Source organism: Somniosus microcephalus, chromosome 8 (genome assembly GCF_052327205.1).
Source record: "Somniosus microcephalus isolate GS21.2 chromosome 8, FLI_Smic_1.0, whole genome shotgun sequence".
NCBI lineage: Eukaryota > Metazoa > Chordata > Chondrichthyes > Squaliformes > Somniosidae > Somniosus > Somniosus microcephalus.
Window position 1 is genome coordinate 245,265,100 of NC_140994.1, and position 19,900 is coordinate 245,284,999.

Here is a 19,900-nt window from a genome sequence, read left to right on the forward strand (position 1 = left end):
GGGCGCGACGTTTAGAGCCCAGCAAGCTAGCGGCGGCGAAGGCGGAGTTCGCCGTGATGGAGAAAATGGGGATCATCCGTCGGTCCAGTAGCCCCTGGTCCTCCCCGCTCCACATCGTCTCGAAGCCCGGCGGGGGATGGCGGCCCTGTGGTGATTATCGCCGCCTCAATGAGATAACGACGCCCGACCACTACCCCATTCCCCATATACAGGACTTCTCAGCCCATTTGGCGGGGACGTCCATCTTCTCGAAAGTCGACCTCGTCCGTGGTTACCACCAGGTGCCAGTGCACCCCCAAGATGTCGAAAAGACAGCGGTCATTACCCCCTTTGGACTTCTTGAATTCCTACGAATGCCCTTTGTGCTTAAAAACGCGGCGCAGGTGTTTCAGCGCCTCATGGATTCAGTCCTGCGGGTCCTTGATTTTTTATTTGTTTATTTGGATGATATTCTGATTGCCAGCACCTCCAAGGAGGAACACCTCGAGCAGCTTCAGGTCCTTTTCCGACGGCTTCAGCAGCACGACCTCATCGTTAACCCGGACAAATGCCGTTTTGGCCTAGCGCAACCTGATTTCCTGGGCCACCGCATAACCCCAGCTGGGGCAATGCCACTTCGAGTCAAGTTGGAGGCGATCGCGGCTTTCCTGAAACTGAAATCTGTGAAAGCCTTACAGGAGTTCCTGGGGATGGTGAACTTCTATCATCGTTTCATCTCCAGGGCAGCACAGCTCATGCGTCCGCTCTACGAGGCCCTCAGGGACATGACGGGAAAGGAACCCGTTGTATGGTCGCATGACATGGATCGCGCCTTCGAGGAGACGAAGACTGCGCTCGCCAATGCGACCATGTTAGCACACCCCCTGCCGGGAGCCACCATCGACCTCACGACGGACGCGTCAGACTATGCGGTGGGGGCCGTCCAGGAGCAGTGGGTCGATGGCGCGTGGCAACCTCTGGCCTTTTTTAGCCGCCAGCTACAACGGCATGAGCGCCGGTACAGTACTTTTGACCGAGAGCTGTTGGCTTTGTTTTTGGCCATCCGCCATTTTCGTTTCCTCCTCGAAGGGCGCCGCTTCATCGCGTTTGTTGACCACAAGCCATTGACGCTCGCAATGGCCAAGTCTGCGGAACCATGGTCGGCTCGGCAGCAACGGCAGCTGACGTACATATCGGAGTTCACCACCGACATCCGGCATGTGGCCGGTACGGACAGGGTCGTCGCCGATTGCCTATCCTGCGCCGCTGTCCAGGCCGTCCAATTGGGCATTGACTACACACAGATGGCGGCTGACCAAGCAGCCGACCCGGAGACCCAGGGTTTTCGTTCAGTTCCAGCCAGCCTCCAGCCGAGGGATGTGCCGTTCCATTCCGCAGGTACTACTCTGCTCTGCGATGTTTCATTGGGTGCACCCCATCCGATTGTCCCGTCTAAATGGCGCCAGGCTGTTTTTGATGCCATACACGGCCTATCGCATCCTGGAGTGCGGGCGTCGCAAAAGCTGCTGGTCTCCAAATTCGTATGGAGGGGAGTACGCAAAGATGTCAGAGACTGGGCGAACACTCGTGTTGTTTGCCAACGGGCCAAGGTGCAGCGGCATGTCAGGGCCCCGCTCGCCATCTTCGAGGTCCCAGAGCGGCGATTTGATCACATTCACATTGACTTAGTGGGCCCGCTTCCACCGTCTCAGGGCTTTACGTACCTTTTGACAATGGTGGATCGCACCACGAGGTGGCCGGAGGCAGTCCCCATGACGTCCACCACCTCTGCGGACGTTTCATCATGGGTAGCCCGGTTTGGTGTCCCTGCGGATATTTCGTTGGATCGTGGGCCGCAATTTTCTTCCGAACTGTGGAATGAGGTGGTTTCCGTGTTGGGCGTTAAACTCCACCGCACTACGGCCTATCACCCGCAAGCGAACGGCTTGTGCGAGCGGTTCCACCATTCCTTGAAGGCGTTGCTCACGGCCAGCCCTCTGGATGCATCCTGGGTCGACAAACTGCCGTTGGTGATGTTAGGACTCTGCACGGCGCCGAAGGAAGATCTCCAGTCATCAGCGGCGGAGCTGGTTTACGGGCAACCGCTTCGGGTTCCGTGTGAATTCCTGCCGTCCCCTACGTGGCCATGGTCCGCGGCCAGGCAAAGAGAGACCCACCGGGATGCGGCCCGCTGTTTCCGCCCAGTTCCGACCTCACAGCATGGTTTGCCTTCGTCCAATGTCCCGGGGGAGTTGTTGAAGGCCAAGTTCGTTTTTGTGCACCAAGACGGCCATCGTACCCCGCTCGCACCTCCTTATGCAGGGCCCTTCCAGGTTTTGCAGGCAGGGGACAAGAGTTTTGTGATCGACGTCGGGGGCAAGCCTGATCACATCTCTGTCGATCGCCTTAAGCCTGCGCACCTGGACCTCGAACGACCGATCGAGCTGTCGCAGCCTCCGCGCCGTGGCCGGCCACCGGCTGCCACCACACCTGACAGCGCCGTGTTACCTGCCAGCTCGCCGCCTGCTCAGCGTTTTCCCCTCCGGGAATTTAGGAGTCGGTCCAACAGACTTGTCCGACCTCCTCAGCGATTGACTCTTCTCGTTAAAGACAATTCTGGGGGGGCGTATGTGGCAAAGCCACTAAGAGACTCTCACAGTTACTTGTATAACTGTCTTTAATCATGTTTATTACCTTTTAATGTTGGCTCTGGTTAAACAGAGCTAGATCGACAAAATCTCGATCTGACGCGATGATGTCATCACGTGAGTCAGGTGACGTCCCCAACGGCGGGAAACGTGATGACGTCATGACGTCAGAGGTAGATGGTGTTTCCAGCCAGTCCTCATGTGGAGTGATAGTGAATAGACCTGTTTAGAGCTTCTCTTGCATTTTCTGGTTTTGTAAAGTTTCAGTACATTAAACTCAGTTTGTTAACTATTAGTGAGTTTATAGATTCTTTGCTAGGAGTGCAGAGACTCCTACAATATACGAAATAAGTCCCAAGTACCAGTTGAATTAAAAGTTTTAGAACTTTTTAGAAATTTTTTAAAGTTTTTAAAATGTAATTTCAATGGAAGAGACTGAGAGACGTTTCCGCGGGCGTGGCTTAGCTTTGACACATTTTGTGGGCGTGTCTTCGCTTACGCATAGGCTGCGTGCCGCCTCCCTGATGTCACCCGCTGCGCAGAGCTCTGCAGCGACGAACAGCAAGTCTCCGTTCTGGGCCTTGCAGAAGGTAAGTTGTTTATCTTTTCATAGGTCGGCGGCGTACTCCATCGCTAGACCGCCGACCACAATTTTTGGCCCATTGTTTCACTTTATCAGAGTGTTTGATAAGCAAGGGGGTGAAAGGTTATTGGGGGTAGGCGGTAATGTGGATTAATTAGATCAGCCATGATCTTATTGAATGGCGGAGCAGGCTCGAGGGGCCGTGTGGCCTGCTCCTGCTCCAAATTCGTATGTTCATATGTTCATATGTTTAATGAATTCACGCACCCAGTATTCAGAAAGCAAGTAAGGTCTTTATTTTCATGTCCCTGCTCCTTTAAACAGGATGTGTAAGTTCACTTTTCAGATTCCAACAATAGAACAACATAATGACCCGGATTTTCTGGGGCCTATGATGGTGTACATGGTGCATGCACGGCCGTAAGTGCCCCGCAGGTATCGGGTTTCCACATGAGCTGCACTTGCATGAGAACCTAGAACTTGCAATCTGTCAAGTTTCAGCTCGACAAATCCACCACATCCCCAGGAAATGGACATTCGCTCGCGGGAAGCCTCCGACTGCAAAGTCAGTCCCATTAAAATGAAAAATGTTAGCCTATTTCTCATTGCTCTTCAACTCCTTTTCCCAGTCGATCCATTAATCTCTCTATCTGTCTATACATCTACTCTTGCATGTAGCAAGCTTCCATCACACAGCTCGATGTCACATTTCAAAGTGTCACACTCACTCTGTGGAACACTCTCTGTATTCCACGATATTTCAGATTTCAACAGCCTAACAGATTGAATGTGGTATAGAATGGTTTCAAACTTAATAACAATATTCAAATGTTAATAAAATTAGGAATTATTGAGAAGTTATTATTGATTGAGCCTGTGCAATTTACAGAAGTTACAGTTTCATAAAACAAAATTTGAAAAAGTCTAAGTAGGTGGTAACCTGAACAAGCTGGGACTCTTTTCTCTTTTTCTTTGTCGGAAGTGCCGTCTTTCAGATGAAACGTTAAACTGAGGCCCCGTCTGCTCTCTCAGGTGGACGTAAAAGATCCCATGGCACTATTTCGAAGAAGAGCAGGTTGAGTTATCCCCGGTATCCTGGCCAATATGTATCCCTCATAACAAAAACAGATTATCTGCTCATTATCACATTGCTGTTTGTGGGAGCTTGCTGAGCGCATATTGGCTGCTGCGTTTCCCACATTACATCTGTGACTACACTTCAAAAAGTACTTCATTGGCTGTAAATCGCTTTGGGACATCCGGTGGTCATGAAAGGCACTATATAAATGCAAGTCTTTCTTTCTTCTTTCTTTCTAGAAATGAGAAGGCTGAGGGGGTGACCTAATAGTAGGCTATAAAATTATGAAGGGGTTTTATAGAGTAGACATAGAGAAGATGTTTCCACTTGTGGGTGAGTTCAAAACTAGGGCTTATATAAATATAAGATAGTCACTAATAAATCCAATAAGGAATTCAGGAGAAAATTCTTTAGCCAGAGAGTGATTAGAATGTAGAGCTCGCTACCACATGGAGTGGTTGAGGCGAATAGCATTTAAGTGGAAGCTGGATAAGTAAATGAGGGAGGAAGGAATAGAAGGATATGCTGCCAGGGTTAGATGAAATAGGGTGGGAGGAGGCTCATGTGGAGTTTAACCACCGGCACAGAGTAGTTGGGCCGAGTGGCCATTTTCTGTGCTGTAAATTCTGTGTAATTCAAGATTGTTTCAAATTTTAGGTTTAAACTTCACTGTGCATAGAGCCATTTTGTTTTTGGTTATTTTGATGATAACAATGAACTATTGACTGAATGGTGTGACCAATGTCACCAGAGGCCACCTGGAAGTGTCCAAATGCATCAAGGTGAAGTGCATTTGTCACCGTCACAGCCAGAGTTGTCACCTTTCACAGATAAGGCAAAGCACCCGGTGGAAAGAGGCTGCAAGTCAGGTTCCAAGAGCTGGTTTATCTCTGTCACATGTCTCTTCAGACAAGGGGTTGGGGGGCGGACTCAGGAACTGCCTGATCTCCACCCACCTCGGGAAACCCCGTCATAGGACAAACGGGGTGGAAACCCGATATAACTGTATCCTGCCCCAATTTCTCTCCCTGAGCTCCTATCCACCCTGATAAAGCTCCCTGTAGACCAGGAGTCAGGAGGAGATTTGGAGCCTTTATTTTCTGTAACCTGGAAAAAACCATGTCCTCTCTTTATTTTGATTATTTTTTGTAGTAACGATGTATGTTCTGATAACTTGGGTAATAGATACACTGAATGTGTGATGGAATTGTTCTGTTTTTCTCAGTAATAGTGTCTGCAGTGAAAGCAACTTGATCAGTTGAATATAAAAATATGACTGTAAATAAATGAACTCCAATATAAATAATTACAAATATGGGATTAGGAGTTGTGATTTGATATTAAAATGCTTACATTGTTCCTCTTTCTAACAGGAAAAACAAATCATATTTATTTTTTGGATGAGGGAGATGACATTCCATTAAAAGGACCAGACAATCCTGGGAATGGCCCTGTTGTCTGGGAATGGAAACCACACTCAGGGCAAGAAATCCAGCGACTGGTTACTTTTCACAAAAGGAGTTCGGGCTGGTGGGAAGCACAATGGAATGCTCACATTGGAAATAAGGAGTTGTACAAAAAGGCATTTCAGGATGGTGTTTCCATTTGTCTGACAATTAGAAATCCCACATTTAAATTTGCAGGATCGTTCACCTTGACTCAAACACAGCCAAGTAATAAAATCCTGAGAATGTACGAAATATTTGGGCTCAAAGGTGAGTGGGACAAAGTCTAGAAAAGGTTCAATAAAATGATTCTCGGTGAATAATTTCATGTGTAATGATGAGAGATTGCCCGGATCACGTGAGGTTTATATCACCCAGTGCAGAGAGCATCTCTCAGTAAAACAACCAGGGGAAAGATTGTGTTCATTGTTTCTCCTGGAATGGTCAACATGAGTAAAAATGGTTTGAAAATTTCACCAGAAATAGCAAACCGAGGAATCTACCCCACAGAGAGTATTATGGTCTGTACACTGGAGCACTCTCTGTAAGATGTACTGAATTCTGATACCAAACCAATAGATCCCTTGCAGTAATAAGCCTCAGCGCGATGGGACAGGAATAAGATTGGCCAGAATCACTGCTTCTGATTGCTGTCCAGTGAGCCTGTTAGATGTGTCACTTGGTTGAGGTCCCAGAGGAAGTCAAACGTCTCTGGAACTTGTACACTGCCAAAAATTAATGCCTTCAGGAAAGGAAGGGGAACATGGCAGAGAAAAATCGAAACATTGTGTCAATTCAATAATATTAAAAAACTTTAGTATCAATAAATCAAAATCTTTAGCTTCTGCCAACTAAGGATTTTGCTAAACAGCTGCCCTTTCTGGTTGGTTGATGTGTGTATGATATGAATGAGGCTGAGGTCACTGTCAAATGAACTTGATACAAAATATAATCCAATCCTGAAATGTCAAAGTGGCCAAAATATGATTGTGACTGCACTGGGCCTGGACCATTGCTCCTGAGGTGTTGGCCCAAACTGCACCAGAATGAATTGACCATAATAGAAAGTCAACTCATTTACATTTGTTACTGGCACTCATGGTACATAGTGCGTGGTACACGGGGAATGTCACATGGGTCGGGTACCAAAGTGTTGGGTGCCAGCAGCTAATGGATGCCACCATGTTTTGGCTTGACTTTGTAATTAAAGTCCCTGTTGAAGATTAGATTCTTACTTGTCATGTTGCTGGTGGGACTGAAAGTCACGGTGGGCATTTTTAGAACAAGCATCTCCTGAAGCGCCGTTCCTCATGGATGCTCAATGATTGGAGCCCTGCTCAGGAGCATTTTGGGAGCCCACTAATTTCAATAACTTCTGGGGCTGTAATGACTTTTGATGTGGATTCTGTGCACAGGCTCCCAGTGCGTGAGTTGGGGGGTCTTAGTGAAGTGTGCGAGGCACATTGAGACCAGAGTGGGACTGGAGCCTTCTCCATGTCTGATAATATGGGCACTACATTTCCATCACACCCTCTTCTGGTGAGATTCCATCACCTGTCCACTGTGGTGTCGGCTTCCCCAAATGCCATCCAATCTATGTAACCTTAACCTGACCCCGGACACTCCAGCAGGGTCAGGGGTAAAGGTCATTGGCCCTGCACATCTGCACTTGTGCTGGCAGAGCTGGACTGAGAATTTTTGGCCCCGCTTTGTTATTCTACTGATAAAATGCACTTGTGTGTACTCTGGCCTGACCCTTCAATGCAGCAAGGTACAAGTGCTGATGATGGGCACATCCTACGGTCAGTTAGAACCTAATCATTGGATTGTACATGTCACTACTTACACTAAATCTTATTGATCTGTTTTCACAGTTGAGTCGAGTCCACAGAGTGCTGTGGTGGGCAGTGATGTTACCCTCAGCTGTACCATCTCCAAACACTCAGATACAGTCAGTCTTCAATGGAAACAGAGAGACTCATCTCAGCAGAACAGGAGGAACACTGATCAGATCCGACTAAATAACACAGTCTATCTGATAGTCAAACATGTTGCAGTAGAGGATAAGGAGTTGTACACATGTGAAGTGCAGGAAGATGGATCCATTATTCTCACAGGAAAAGCAGATTTTTACGTGACCCAATGTAAGTGCAGGTACCTCACAGTAGATAGTAAAGAGTTAATAATATAAAACTGTTACAAATAAAGTGGAGTCATACATGTCAACCATCAGCACGTCATGCTTACAGTCAGCATGTGGGACCTGGTGCACATATCAGCATTGAACAAAAAACTGGCCTCTCGCCCCTCAATGCCACTTCTAACTGAGTTCTGCTGCTATTTGAAGTGATTCCAGCTGCTGCATACTCTAGGCTTCAAATAAGCATTCAGCTGGGAGCAGAACTGAGGGAAGAGGGAAGGGCAGGGAATCAATGGCCATGAATGGAGAGGGAAGGATGGAAATGATGGCAATGTAGAGGAGAGATGGTGGGCAGAGGGAAATGACAAAGGCTGGGAGTGGGGCCTTGGGGGATGTCGAAATCTCGACTCCGAGTAAGACTCTAAAACACAAGCAGTACCGTCAGATTGTTAGTTTAATTTTTACTTGTACAAGGAGAGAGCTGCCTGGACAAAGGCTAGGCCAACATCTCTAAAGGACATCAGCGAATGCAGCATATTTATACACTCAAACAAGCAAGTGTTCCATAAATCACGTGTAATGGTATTTTATCATTTTAAACACATTAAGAATTGCTTAAGGACAATCAACAGGTCAGCAGGACAGAAATATCTCCAGACAAGGTTAGTTAATCATATATTCTGTCAGGAGATTCTGTCTGAATCTTGTTACCAAGATGATTTACTTACTCATGTCTGATCATCTTGTTACCAAGATGATTAGCTTACTCAATAGTTTTGCTTCTTTGTCTCGCGACAATCATTAATAGTTTATCTATTCTATAGCCTTATGCCTCCCTTGTGCTAGTGAGTCAATTATAGCTGTTATCACATCCTCAATGTGGGTGGGTATTATGAAAGATCTCTTGGTCCTAGACATGTTGTGACACATTTGCTTTTCTTGCTTTAGCTACAACCTAAGCAAGTTTGTTCTTTTACTTGGCCATTTTATTCTACCCAGCATGCTAAGTATAATGTCAATTTCCACTGGGAGGAAGAGGGGAAAAGCTGAGAGTGGAACTTTGGAGTAAAAGATAGGAAATTGCATTTGTGTGAAGTGTAGAAAAAGACTCTGTTATTAAAATAGCATCAAAACTATTGATGTGGATCAGGGTAAGGCCAGAACTACCTTACAGTAGATATTAAATATTTACTGAAATAACACTGCTACACACAAAAATCATGAGGGGTCTGGACCGAGTAGATAGAGAGAAACTGTTCCCATCGGCAGAAGGGTCGAGAACCAGTGGACACAGATTGAAAGGTGATTGGCAGAAGAACCAAAGGCGATTTAAGAAAAAAGTTTTTTTCAGAAAGAGGTTAGCATCTGGAATGCAATGCCTGAAATGGTGGTGGAGGCAGATTCAATCACAGCTTTCAAAAAGGAATTGGATAAATATCTGAAGGAAAAAAATTTGTAGGGCTACGGGTAAAAGGTGGGAGAGTGGGACTAGCTGAAGTGCTCTTGCAGAGAGCCGGCACGGGCTCAATGGGCCGAATGGCCTTCTTCTGCGCTGTAACCATTCTATGATTCTATGATTCTATAATTCACACAAAGTACAAGAAGCACAGAGACAGCATATGCTTCTACTACAGACTGGGACCTTATTTTCTCTTTGAATCATTGGTGTAAATATAACATTGCAATACAGTGGGCAAATATCAACAACCAGGTCTTGATGGATCTGACAAAAAACAGCAAAAGAGTTGAAGGTGGACAGCAACATTCTCACACAGCTCATCAGTTACCCAAACACAGAGACAATTCTTTTCTAAATATGGTTCCCTTTACTCACTGCAAAGGCACAGCATTAAAGTCGAGCCCTGAATATCTACTCAGTGCTCGTCCTCGGGTACAACACTGGCTGACTTTGGTCGAACATCATTGGTAGTGCAAGAATTGTACCAGCAGTTATGGTGCTCTGCGATTGTTAGCATCTGAGATCATTAGATTGGGAGTGGAGGAAGAGCGGATGGTTTTAATGTGGCCTGGTTCTGTAAAGGTAACTGAATGGGGAACCACTTCACCAGCTGTCGAGAGGCAAGTGGGGCAGAGGAAAAAGGCTACAGCCAATATTTGTTTTTCTTGTCTAGAATTGTCAAAGTAAATGAAGCTGTTTAACATCAGAAGGTAGAAAATCCGAATTGCCGCATTTTTTTTCATAAGTGGATCCGGCGTATAAAACAAAAACAGCAATGCTTTCAGTAACGTAGCATCTTGAAGAAAGAAAAAAATACACTTCACTGAGGAGGAATGAAGTGGACATCAATCATCAGTGAGAACGTTAAGAGAGGCGACTGAAAACTTGGTCAATGAGATGTGTTTTCAGTGTGTGTGAAGACACAGCAAGAGGTGACGGGGTTTAGGGAGGGAGATCCAGAGGTTCGGGCTGAGGGAGCAGAAGGTTTTTCCACCAATAGAGGGAGGGGTCAGCGAGAGGACCACAGGGAATGTGAAAGGAGTTAATTCTGCAGGAGGTTGCAGAGGTAAATTGGGGTGAGGCTGTGGAGTGAGTTGTCGATGACAATGAGGATTTTATATTCAATGTGTTGAGGGACAGGGAGCTAGTGTGTGCCAGTGAGAATGGGCGAGGAGGTTTTAGTGTGGGAGAGAATGCAGACAGTTAATTTTGATTTTGTGCGATAGTAAGTCATCTTTGTGAGATATAAAACATGGTGCCAATTCGCTGTTACCCATTTTACACTATCGCACAAGACCAAATTACCCCCATGTTTCTGTAAGAAAGCATCATGATTGCTCCCTAGACAATAAGGAAAGGATTTCCAATGTTCCAATCTTGTCAACTGACAAGTTGTATTGCAACAGCAATTAAAATGACCGTTGGATAGTCATGCTGAGAAAATTTGAAGGCTTTAGTAGAAATAGAGAAAAAAGAAGTAGTAAAGAAAGAGAGAAAGATAGAAAGCAAGAAAGAATGTGCTGTTGAGATTAGCCTATTTGTTAATATTAGCTTATCGCAAGTCTTTCAAATAATCAGGATCAACTGCAAACCAATATGGTGGGAATATTATGCTTAATCAGAGTTTAAGATGGAATATAACATGCTAGTTATGCAGCAAAAACACATGACCATAAGAAACAGCTAGTACCAGTCCCGATCGGACAGACGGCTGGCGTGCGCGAACAGTTCTCTGGCTTGCGGCCTTTCTGCTTCTCATCTAGAACCTCCAAGAATGGGTGAGTTCGCTCCCAGAAGAGTGTTACACCAGTCTCACTCTTGTACAGCTCTCCTCTCCACCGTCTGTGCTAAGAACTTTTAGAATCTTGCTTTAATTCCCTTTTTAGGGGTGGGCCTGATGTACGATATGGACAGGACTATTTGACCTGTAAGGGTTCTTCCTCAAGTCTCAGAGGAAAACTCTCCCCAAGTTTGGAGTCAGGCATGCCATTCTTGACCTTCAGATGTTCGTAGCTGCTAGTTATCAGTTATTTATGTTCAAGCTGTTCATGTAACTTTAGCTGTGCAAATCTATGTCATTCCATTATCAAACTATTGTATCATGGAATGAATCATTAAATTCCCAAAGATATCATCTATTCTGTTCTCACACATTGGTTAACTTACACATTTTAAAGCAGTTTTGTTAAACCAAGTCAAAATCCTAACTTACAAACAGCAGATAGCTAGCTTGGAAAGAAGATTATATATACCGTCACAGTGCGGAATGCTATAACATCCACAGAGAACCAAAACACAAGCAGATTCTAAGCATAGGAACATAGAAGATAGGAGCAAGAGTAGGCCATTCGGCCCCTCGAGTCTGCTCCGCTATTCAATGTGATCATGGCTGATCATCCAAATTCAGTACCCGGTCCCTGCTTTCTCCCCATACCCCTTGATCCCTTTAGCCTTGAGAAATATATCCATCTCCTTCTTGAATATATTTAATGAATTGGCCTCTACTGCCTTCTGTGGTAGAGAATTCCACAGGTTCACCACTCTCTGGGTGAAGAAATTCCTCCTCATTTCTGTCCTAAATGGCCTACCCCTTATCCTTAGACTGTGACCCCTGGTTCTGGACTCCCCGACCATCGGGAACATTCTTCCTGCATCTAGTCTGTCCAGTCCTGTCAGAATTGTATAAGTTTCAATGAGATCACCTCTCATTCTTCTAAACTCCAGTGAGTACAAACCCAATCGATCCAATCTCTCCTCATACGTCATTCCTGCCATCCCAGGTATCAGCCTGGTGAATCTTCGCTGAACTCCTTCCATGGCAAGAACATCCTTCCTCAGATAAGGCGACCAAAACTGCACACAATACTCAAGATGTGGTCTCACCAAGGCCCTGTTCAATTGGAGCAAGACATCCTTGTTCCTGTACTCAAACCCTCTCGCTACGAAGGCCAACATACCATTTGCCTTCTTAACCACCTGCTGCACCTGCATGCTTACCTTCAGTGACTGGTGCACAAGGACACCCAGGTCTCGTTGCACTTCCCTTTCTCCCAATCTATTGCCATTCAGATAATAATCTGCCTTCCTGTTTTTGCTACCAAAGTGGATAACCTCACATTTATCCACGTTATATTGCATCTGCCATGCTTCTGCCCAATCACTCAACCTGTCCAAATCATCCTGGAGTTTCTCGACATCATCCTCACAGCACACACGCCCACCCAGCTTTGTGTCGTCTGCAAATTTGGAGATATTACATCTCGTTCCCTTGTCTAGATCATTAATATATATTGTGAATAGCTGGGGTCCAAGGACCGATCCCTGTGGTACCCCACTAGTCACTGCCTGCCACTCGGAAAAAGACCCGTTTATTCCAACTCTTTGCTTTCTGTCAGCCAACCAGTTCTCTTCCAAGTCAATACCTTGCCCCCAATCCCATGTGCCTTAACTTTACATGCTAATCTCTGATCTGGGACCTTATCAAAAGCCTTCTGAAAGTCCAAATACATCACATCCACTGGTTCTCCCTTATCTATTTTACCAGTTACATCCTCAAAAAATTCCAGTAGATTAGTCAAGCACGATTTACCCTTTGTAAATCCATGTTGACTTTGTCCGATCCTGTCACTGTTTCCAAGTGCTCTGCTATTACATCTTTTATAATGGACTCTAGCATTTTCCCAACTACTGATGTCAGGCTTACCGGTTTGTAATTCCCTGTTTTCTCGCTACCAACTTTTTTGAATAGTGCGGTAACATTAGCTGCCCTCCAATCCATGGGTACTGTTCCAGATTTCATCGAATGTTGGAAGATGATCAGCAATGCATCTACTATTTCTAGGGCCACCTCCTTAAGTACCCTAGGATGTAGATTATCAGGCCCTGGGGATTTATCGGCCTTCAATCACATCAATTTCCTTAACACCATTTCCCTACAAATACTGATTTCTTTCAGTTCCTCCCTTTCATCAGACCCTATGTTCCCCGACATCTCTGGGAGGTTATTTGTGTCCTCCTTTGTGAAGACAGAACCAAAATATATATTTAATTGGTCTGCCATTTCTTTGTTCCCCATTATAAATTCCCCTGATTCTGACTGCAAGGGACCTACGCTTGACTTCACCAATCTTTTTCTCTTCACATATCTATAAAAGCTTTTACAGTCAGTTTTTATGTTCCCTGTTAGCTTACTCTCATATTTTATTTTCCCCTTCTTAATCAATCCCTTTTCCTCCTTTGTTGAATCCTAAACTGCTCCCAATCCTCAGGTTTACTGCTTTTTCTGGACAATTTTTATGTCCTCTCCTTGGATCTTATGCTATCCCTAATTTCCCTTGTTAGGCACGGTTGAGTCATCTTTTTTGTTTTATTTTTATGCCAAACTGGGATGAACAAATTCTGTAGTTCATCCATGCGGCCTTTGAATGTTTGCCATTGCCTATACACCGTCAACCCTTTGAGTGACATTCCCCAATCAATCCTAATCAACTCGCACCTCAGACCATCGTAGTTTCCTTTATTTAAATTCAGGACCCTAGTCTCTGAGTCAACAACTTCATTCTCCATCTTAATGAAGAATTCTATCATATTATGATCGCTCCGACCCAAGGGGCCTCATACAACAAGATTGTTAATTAATCCTTTCTCGTTACATAATACCCAGTCTAAGATGGCCTGATCTCTGGTTGGTTCCTCAACATATTGGTCCAGGAAACCATCCCGTAAACATTCCAGGAATTCCTCCTCCACAACATTGTTACTAATTTGGATAGCCCAATTCATATGTAGATTAAAGTCACCCATGATGACTGCTGTGCCCTTATTGCACGCTTCTCTAATTTCCCTTTTAATGCCATCCCCAACTTCCGCATTGCTGTTTGGAGGTCTATATGCCACTCCCACTAACGTTTTCTGCCGCTTGGTATTTCTCAGTTCTACCCATACAGATTCCACATCATCAGAGCTAATATCCTTCCTTACAATTGTGTTAATCCCTTCTTTAACCAGCAATCCTACCTCACATCCCTTTCCTTTTTGCCTATCTTTCCTGAATATTGAATACACCTGGATGTTGAGTTCCCAGCCTTGGCCACCCTTGAGCCATGTGTCCGTCATCTCAATCAAATCATAATCGTTTACCTCTATTTGCGCAGCTAATTCATCCACCTTATTACGAATGCTCCTCGCATTAAGACACAAAGCATTCAGGCTTGTTTTATTAACTCTCTTAGACCTATTAGAATTATTATTTACTGTGGCCATGTTTGATTTAAACTGTTGATTTCTCTGATGGGCACTTTTGTTTTTCTCCTTCCAATCTTTTTCTTTTATCCTTGTTTCCCTTTCCTCTGTCCCCCTGCTCAGGTTCCCAACCCCCTGCCATTTTAGTTTTAACCCTCCCCCAGAGCACTAGCAAACACTCCCCCTAGGACATCGGTCCAGGCCCTGCCCATGTGCAAACTGTCCGGTTTGAACTGGTCCCACCTCCCCCAGAACCGGTTCCAATGTCCCAGGAATTTGAATCCCTCCCCCTCACACCATTCCTCTAGCCACGTATTCACCTGAAATATCCTTCTATTTCTACTCTGACTAGCACGTGGCACTGGTAGCAATCATGAGATTACTACCTTTGAGGTCCTATTTTTTAATATTACCTCCTAACTCCCTATATTCAGCTTTTAGGACCTCATCCCATTTTTTACCTATATCATTGGCACCTATATGCACCACGACAACTGGCTGTTCACCCTCCCCTTCCAAAATGTTCTGCAGCCGCTCGGAGACATCCTTGACCCTTGCACCAGGGAGGCAACACACCATCCTGGAGTCTCGTTTGCGGCCGCAGAAACGCCTATCTATTCCCCTTACAATAGAATCACCTATCACTATAGCTCTCCCACTCTTTTCCTCCCGTCCTGTGCAGCAGAACCACCCCTGGTGCCAGGAAGTTGGCTGCTGCTGCCTTCCTCTGATAAGCCATCCCCCCCAACAGTACTCAAATCGATGTATCTGTTTGAGAGGGGGATGTCCACAGGGGATCCCTGCACTACCTGCCTGCGCCTAGTACTCTGTCTGTTGGTCGCCCCTTCCCTTTCTGCCTGTCCAACCTTTGCCTGCGGTTTGACGAATTGATTAAACGTGCTATTCATGACGTCCTCAGCTTTGCGAATGGTCCAGTGTGCATCCAATCGCCGCTCCAGCGCCGCAATGCGGTCTGCCAGTAGCTGCAGCTGGATACACTTCCTGCACACATGGTTGTCAGGGACACAGGAAGTGTCCTTGAGTTCCAACATATTGCAGGAGGAGCATTCCACGGCACCGGGCTGTCCTGCCATGACTTACCCTTTAGTTAATTGCAATGAAATTAAGTCAAATCAATCCCACCAATTACACTACAGTTAAATGGTATATTTAAGGTCCCTGGTTTTACAAACAGTCCCCGCTACACCACAGAGAGATTAGAAAATATAAACCACAGAGTGAATTTTAAAAAGGGAGAAATACTCACCAACCAATCACTTACCTGCTTTCTGGTGACGTCACACTTCGATTACTTTTACTTCTCTCCCTCTCTGTGAGATTGGAGATTAGTAAACCTACCTGGTCTCTGGGGCCTTTTATAACCCTGCTGCCACTGCTGAGTTTCCCGCCAACACTGTGAGGCCTACCTGGTCTCTTGGAGCCTTTTATAGCCCCGCTGCTGCCGCTGAGTTTCCCGCCAACACTGTGAGGCCTACCTGGTCCCTTGGAGCCTTTTATAGCCCTGCTGCCGCCGCTGAGTGTCCCGCCGACGCTGTGAGGCCTACCTGGTCTCTTGGAGCCTTTTATAGCCGCGCTGCCGCCGCTGAGTGTCCCGCCGACGCTGTGAGGCCTACCTGGTCTCTTGGAGCCTTTTATAGCCGCGCTGCCGCCGCTGAGTTTCCCGCCGACGCATCTATCTAGTTATTCTAATACTGGTCTGAAGAGACTTTTTGTCTCAATTTCTAATACAGTCATGTAAACACAGTCTTATTCACGTCAGTTTAATTCGCATAACCCTATATATTTTGGATACCCTAATTTCTAACAGTGCAGAAAATGCACAGGTATAAAGCCTGTGCAGAATGTTCAATACAGATGTAGACAGATGTTCACAGTGAAAAAAGCTACAAGTTGCCACCAACTCAAACAACAGCGACCTTGCTTAAAGAATTATGTTAAAGTGGGCCAGGCCCATGGAGTAGACACGTGCCCATTTTACATGTGGGAGGTGAGCACTGGAGGCAGAATTTTGCCAAAACTCGTTACAATTCTGCACGGGGCCTTCTTTGAATAATTATTCCATGTAAATGAAGATTGCACTTGCCTGAAGGAAACCATATTTGTTCTGTCGCAAAATTCTAAGCAACCTGCAGCCGCCACCAGCAGGTCTCCATGTTGCTGGCCCAGCCTCAGAATATTGGGCTTGTGATGTCATGGTGTCGTCCATGGTACAAAAATCTCATCATATTAAAAATCAAAATGGTTTCATTTTTACAAATTTCCATTGCCTTTTGGGAATTGAATTCACCCAATTTGTACAATTTTTAAACAATTCATAGTGTTGACAAAACAATTTTTTCATTCATTCCAGGGATATGAGTGTCTCTGGCAAGGCCAGCATTTATTGCTGCCCCCTTATTGCCCTTGAGAAGGTGGTGGTGAGATGCCTCCTTGAACCGCTGCAGTCCGTGTGGTGAAGGTACTCCCACAGTGCTGTTAGGTAGAGAGTTCCAGGATTTGAAAGGATTCGCAAATTTCATGTCTCCCCCGAAGATTTACTTTTGGCTTATTGGAAAAAAACCCTGGTTGGACTATTAGTATTATTGGAGCTGCACTCATCCAGGCAAGTAGAGAGTATTCTATCACACTCATGACATGTACCCTAAAGATGGTGGAAAGCCTTTGGGGAGTCAGGAGGTGAGTCACTCACCTCAAAATACCCAGCTTCTGATCTGCTCTTGTAGCCACAGTATTTATGTGGCTGGTCTAATTTCTGGTCAATGTTGACCTGTAGGATGTTAATGGTGTGGGATTCAGTGATGTTAATTTCATTCAAAGTCAAGAGGAGGTGGCTGGACTCTCTCTTGTTGGAGATAGACATTGCCTAGCACTTGTGTGGCACAAAAATTTCTTGTTACTTATCAGCCCAAGCCTGAATGTTATCCAGGTCTTGCAGCATATGTGCACAGACTGCTTCATTTTCTAAGGAGTTGTGAATGGAACTGAACAATTTGCAATCATCAGCGAAAATTCCTACTCTGACCTTATAATGGAGGGAAGGTCATTGATGAAACAGCTGGAGATCATTGGGCCTAGGGCACTGCCCTGAGGAACGTGATCAAATGAAGTTATGAAGATCAAAACGCAAGTATTTTTATATAATTGTGGCCGGTAATTAGTCTGGCTTTTCTCTGCAGCTCAGCAACTGTAAAATTCTAACACGTTGTTCTCTGTCTCTCTATTGCAGATTTATATCAAAAGAATTACACGCTTTATCGATCAGGCACGGATCACAGTGAAGTCTCCCTGATTTGCTATTATGTTTATTCTCACAACACTGCTGCATGGACCTGGAAGTCACATCATCTTCAAAATCAGGAGAAAGAAATAGCATCTGCTTCGAAATCTCAGCTCATAAATGTAGACAGGACCTACTTTGGGAGTCGACTGGTGCCCACAGAGACAAAGTTTAATGGCAAGAACTTCAGTGTGAGGATTGTCCCCGTACTGTTTGAAGATGCAGGAGTTTACACATGTTCTCTGGAATCAAATAAAATGTTGACCATTAAACTAATCACAGTTAAAGGTAGGAGACAGAATGTTGCCGTTGTTTTCAGTGATCAAGTTATTGTTTAAAATCTAAATGATTTTCTTCTTTACACAGTCACAGCTGAACCACCTGATGCAGTGACTGAGGGAGACACCGTTACCCTGACCTGCTCTGTCTCTGATGTCACTGGATCAATGAGAATTGTTTGGATCAACAGTGATGGCAAAACTGTTGGAGAAATAACATTGAATGGATGGAATTGGGAAGAGAAATCATTGAGACTGATTATTCAGAAAGCTGACAGAGGCAGAGGGAACTGGATATGTGCTTTGTTTTATCAAAACAGGCCCCGGGTTTTAGTCCCGTACTATCTGGAGCCCAGTGGTAAGTGACTCAGGGTTTGCTCTTTATATTTATAATCTCGATAGAAAATTCTTATCACTTATTGTTCTTGTTTCCAGAAGTAACCCTTCCTTTATATCCTGTGTGTTGGGCTCTACAGTGGGGCAGATCCTCAGAAAATCTACCCTCAGATAATTCAGCACAGTCTGGGATCGAGCTTGGAACTTTCATAAGAACATAAGAACATAAGACGTAGGAGCAGGAGTAGGTCATTTGGCCCCTCGAGCCTGCTCCACCATTCAATAAGATCATGGCTGATCTGATTTTGGCCTCAACTCCACTTCCCTGCCCATTCCCATAATCCTTGACTCCTTTATCATGCAAAAATCTGTCTATCTCCACCTTAAATATATTCAATGACCCAGCCTCTAATACTATCTGGGGCAGAGAATTCCAAAGATTCATTACCCTCTGAGAGAAGAAATTCCTCCTCCTTTCTGATTTAAAAGGGTGCTCCCTTATTCTGAAATTATGCCCCCTAGTTCTGGATTCCCCCACGAGGGGAAACATCCTCTCTGCATTTACCGTGTCAAGCCCCTTCAGAATCTTATGTTTCAATAAGATCCCCTCTCAATCTTCTAAACTCCAGTGAGTATAGGCCCAACCTGCTCAACCTTTCTTCATAAGACAACCCCTTCATCTCCGGAATCAACCTCATTAACCTTCTCTAAAAGGCCTCCAATGCAAGTATATCCTTCCTTAAATAAGGAGACCAAAACTGTACGCAATACTCCAGGTGTGGTCTCACCAACGCCCTGTACAGTTGTAACAGGATTTCCCTACTTTTATACTTTATTCCCTTTGCAATAAAGGCCAAAGCTCCATTTGCCTTCCTAATTACTTGCTGTACCTGCATGCTAACTTTTTGTGATTCATGTACAAGAACCCCCAGGTCCCTCTGTACCCCAGCATTTTGTAATCTCTCCCCATTTAAATAATAATTAGCTTTTTTATTTTTCCTAACAAAGTGGATAACCTCGCCTTTCTCACATTAAACTCAATCTGCCAGATTTTTGCCCACTCACTTAGCCTATCTATATCCCTTTGGCTATTCTTTGTGTCCTCCACACAATTTGCTTTGCCACCTATCTTTGTATCAACAGCAAATTTGGCTACATTATACTCATTCCCTTCATCCAAGTCATTAATATAGATTGTAAATAGTTGAGGCCCCAGCACTGATCCCTGCGGCACCCCACTAGTTACAGTTTGCCAAGCTGAAAATTACCCATTTATCCCAACTTACCGTTTTCTGTTAGTTAACCAATCCTTTATCGATGCTAATATATTACTCCAACCTTGTGAGCTCTTATCTTGTGTATTAACCTTTTATGTGGCACCTTATCGAATGCCTGCTGGAATTCCAAATACACGA

The 19,900-nt window shown here is 45.0% G+C and overlaps 1 protein-coding gene across 1 annotated transcript in view; it reads left to right on the top strand.

Annotated features, from left to right (window-relative positions):
• Window positions 1-1,197: 1,197 nt before the first annotated feature.
• Window positions 1,198-19,900, top strand: part of LOC147114249 (uncharacterized) — a 101,800-nt gene continuing 83,097 nt past the window's right edge. Inside the window, exons 1-6 of the mRNA XM_085996194.1 lie at window positions 1,198-1,206; window positions 3,133-3,217; window positions 5,662-6,003; window positions 7,608-7,877; window positions 17,821-18,159; window positions 18,238-18,507. Coding sequence (XP_085852320.1) covers window positions 1,198-1,206; window positions 3,133-3,217; window positions 5,662-6,003; window positions 7,608-7,877; window positions 17,821-18,159; window positions 18,238-18,507 — 1,315 coding nt within the window. The remainder of the gene's footprint in view (window positions 1,207-3,132; window positions 3,218-5,661; window positions 6,004-7,607; window positions 7,878-17,820; window positions 18,160-18,237; window positions 18,508-19,900) is intronic.